This window comes from Cryptomeria japonica, chromosome 5 (assembly GCF_030272615.1).
Source record: "Cryptomeria japonica chromosome 5, Sugi_1.0, whole genome shotgun sequence".
Taxonomy (NCBI): Eukaryota; Viridiplantae; Streptophyta; class Pinopsida; order Cupressales; family Cupressaceae; genus Cryptomeria; species Cryptomeria japonica.
The window spans coordinates 132,455,475-132,457,435 of NC_081409.1; the positions used below are offsets into that span (position 1 = coordinate 132,455,475).

A 1,961-nucleotide genomic window follows, 5' to 3' on the forward strand; every position below is an offset into this window, starting at 1 on the left:
TCTCAAAATGGATTGTGCAAGGAAGCTCTCAAAATCTTTTATTTAATGAAGCACTCTGGAACACATTCTAAGATTGTAAGATTTGTTTGTACATGTGCACGCCGCGGTCATGCGGGCTTAATGAATAAGAGCTACACATACTTCAACCACATGAGAGGATTACTTACATAGTTGATCAATAGGTGCCCATAGTTAATCTTCATGACAGTGGCGGCTATCTTGAGAACACCCGAACTCTATTATTAAGATGCTATTTACACCCGTGGTGGTTGTGAGGACGTGCTTTCTTGGTGCTTGCAGATCACATATGATTTAACTGAAACGTTCGCACAGGCAGCAGATCTATGCACATTTGGAGAAAATGTTGTGGCAAAATAAGGGCAACAACCTTTGATGTGGAGGGACATGCCACCAGTTTTGGCTATCCTAATTTTCTCAGAACACATTACCCTGCAACTAAAATGGCTAGCTCTATCTCACTTATTGTGGCTCATGGCGCGAGACGTGTTGGTAAAACAATCACAGATGAGCTTGCATACAACACAGCAGGGAAAAACAAAATCTATGGAGCTCCTAAAAACCCAGCTATAGCTCTACGAATCCCTTGGCGATGTTCAAGTGGTTTTGCTGAAGCTATTACAACTAAGCTTGTGGACTTTGATCTTGGTACTGATACAGATGGAAGCATGAGAATTTCGGCTGTATTCTGTGGAATTTTTGGCTTCCATCCTTCTTGTGGTTCTGTTTCTTCTTTTGTTGTTGTGCCAATGGTGCAAAGTTTAATTGAGACTGTAGGGTGACATGGGGCTGCCAGGGAGATTCAGTGTATACATCAGAGAAGCAGTTTTGTTTATGAATATTGGTGCAGAGAAATGGGAGATTCATTCAATGCGATGTAGTGCGACAGTATATGTTGATCACAACATGACCTTGTTGGATTTTTAGGTTCAGCCTGACATGCTTATTTTTCCTGTCACTATGATATTCGAGTTGGATCCTTATGAATAATATATACTCGTTATTACAAAGGGATGTTGGAATTCAAATTACTCAACATTCGTGTTTACAATGAAAACCTTTTATGTTACAAGATTTTATCAAGGATCCCTTTTCTCATGTAATGAATATATTACCAACCACAACAATTCAAAACCTTTGAATATATTTGCAAGGGTAGTAGAAAACTATAAACACTTTGACAACATTTATTGGTGACTTGGGGTATACACTAAATACTCCATGAAAGAAAGGAACTTGATTGAAAAGGGCCTTAAGATACATGGAAAATAATCATTTTTTTGATAGAATGTATTTGGTACTAATGATGTAGATTTATATCATTATGGGTTGGTCAATCTAACAAGAGAGGCCTTATGTATAACGTGTGATTCTAAAATGTATTAATCAGGTTGATGTATGAGTTTTTATTTGAAAATGGTTTTCTTGAGTATGATGAAAATATAAAGGAAATAGATGAATAATCAATAAATATAATTGAGGATTAGTTAGATGAATAAAATTTTCACAATCGATTATAATATGTCTAGATAGATTCTAGATTTAACTGTGTGAACAGTTTTAAATGATAGAGGATTAATTGTCGAAGGTTTGGAAAAAATCATTTTCATTTGAACTATCTAAGTTTGGATCTTAATTATGAGAACTTAATGATGGTCAGGCCTTGATTGAAGCTATTCAATTCTCAACATTTTACTCCATCTTTAGCTTATACCATCTTGTGCTTGCATGTGTAAAATGTCTATGAGTTCATGCTATAAAAAAAAGTTTAGACAAGTGTAGACAATGCTTGCGTAATGACTTCAAAAGACACTGAGTAAAATGGACAAAGATGAAAACTACCTCTGAAAAATCAATAACTTGCCCCTTCTTCAAAATTGCAAGATTTCAGTTACCTTTTTGTGAAAGTAACTCATGTCAGATATTGTAAGAAAAGTTAAAAT

At 35.4% G+C, this 1,961-nt stretch overlaps 1 protein-coding gene across 1 annotated transcript; it reads left to right on the forward strand.

The window, feature by feature from the left end:
* Nucleotides 1–461: 461 nt before the first annotated feature.
* On the forward strand, nucleotides 462–1,008 carry LOC131076645 (amidase 1-like). Its single transcript, XM_058013944.2, has 2 exons — nucleotides 462–791; nucleotides 946–1,008. Exons 1-2 carry the CDS (start codon nucleotides 462–464, stop codon nucleotides 1,006–1,008), a joined length of 393 nt encoding a protein of 130 aa, XP_057869927.2.
* The last annotated feature ends 953 nt before the right edge of the window (nucleotides 1,009–1,961 follow it).

Bases quoted from the DNA above. Each gene is read 5' to 3' on its own strand.
- LOC131076645 (XM_058013944.2), top strand. From the start codon at position 462: ATGGCTAGCTCTATCTCACTTATTGTGGCTCATGGCGCGAGACGTGTT. The intron at 792-945 runs GTAGGGTGACAT...TTGGATTTTTAG, and splicing joins TGCAAAGTTTAATTGAGACT to GTTCAGCCTGACATGCTTAT.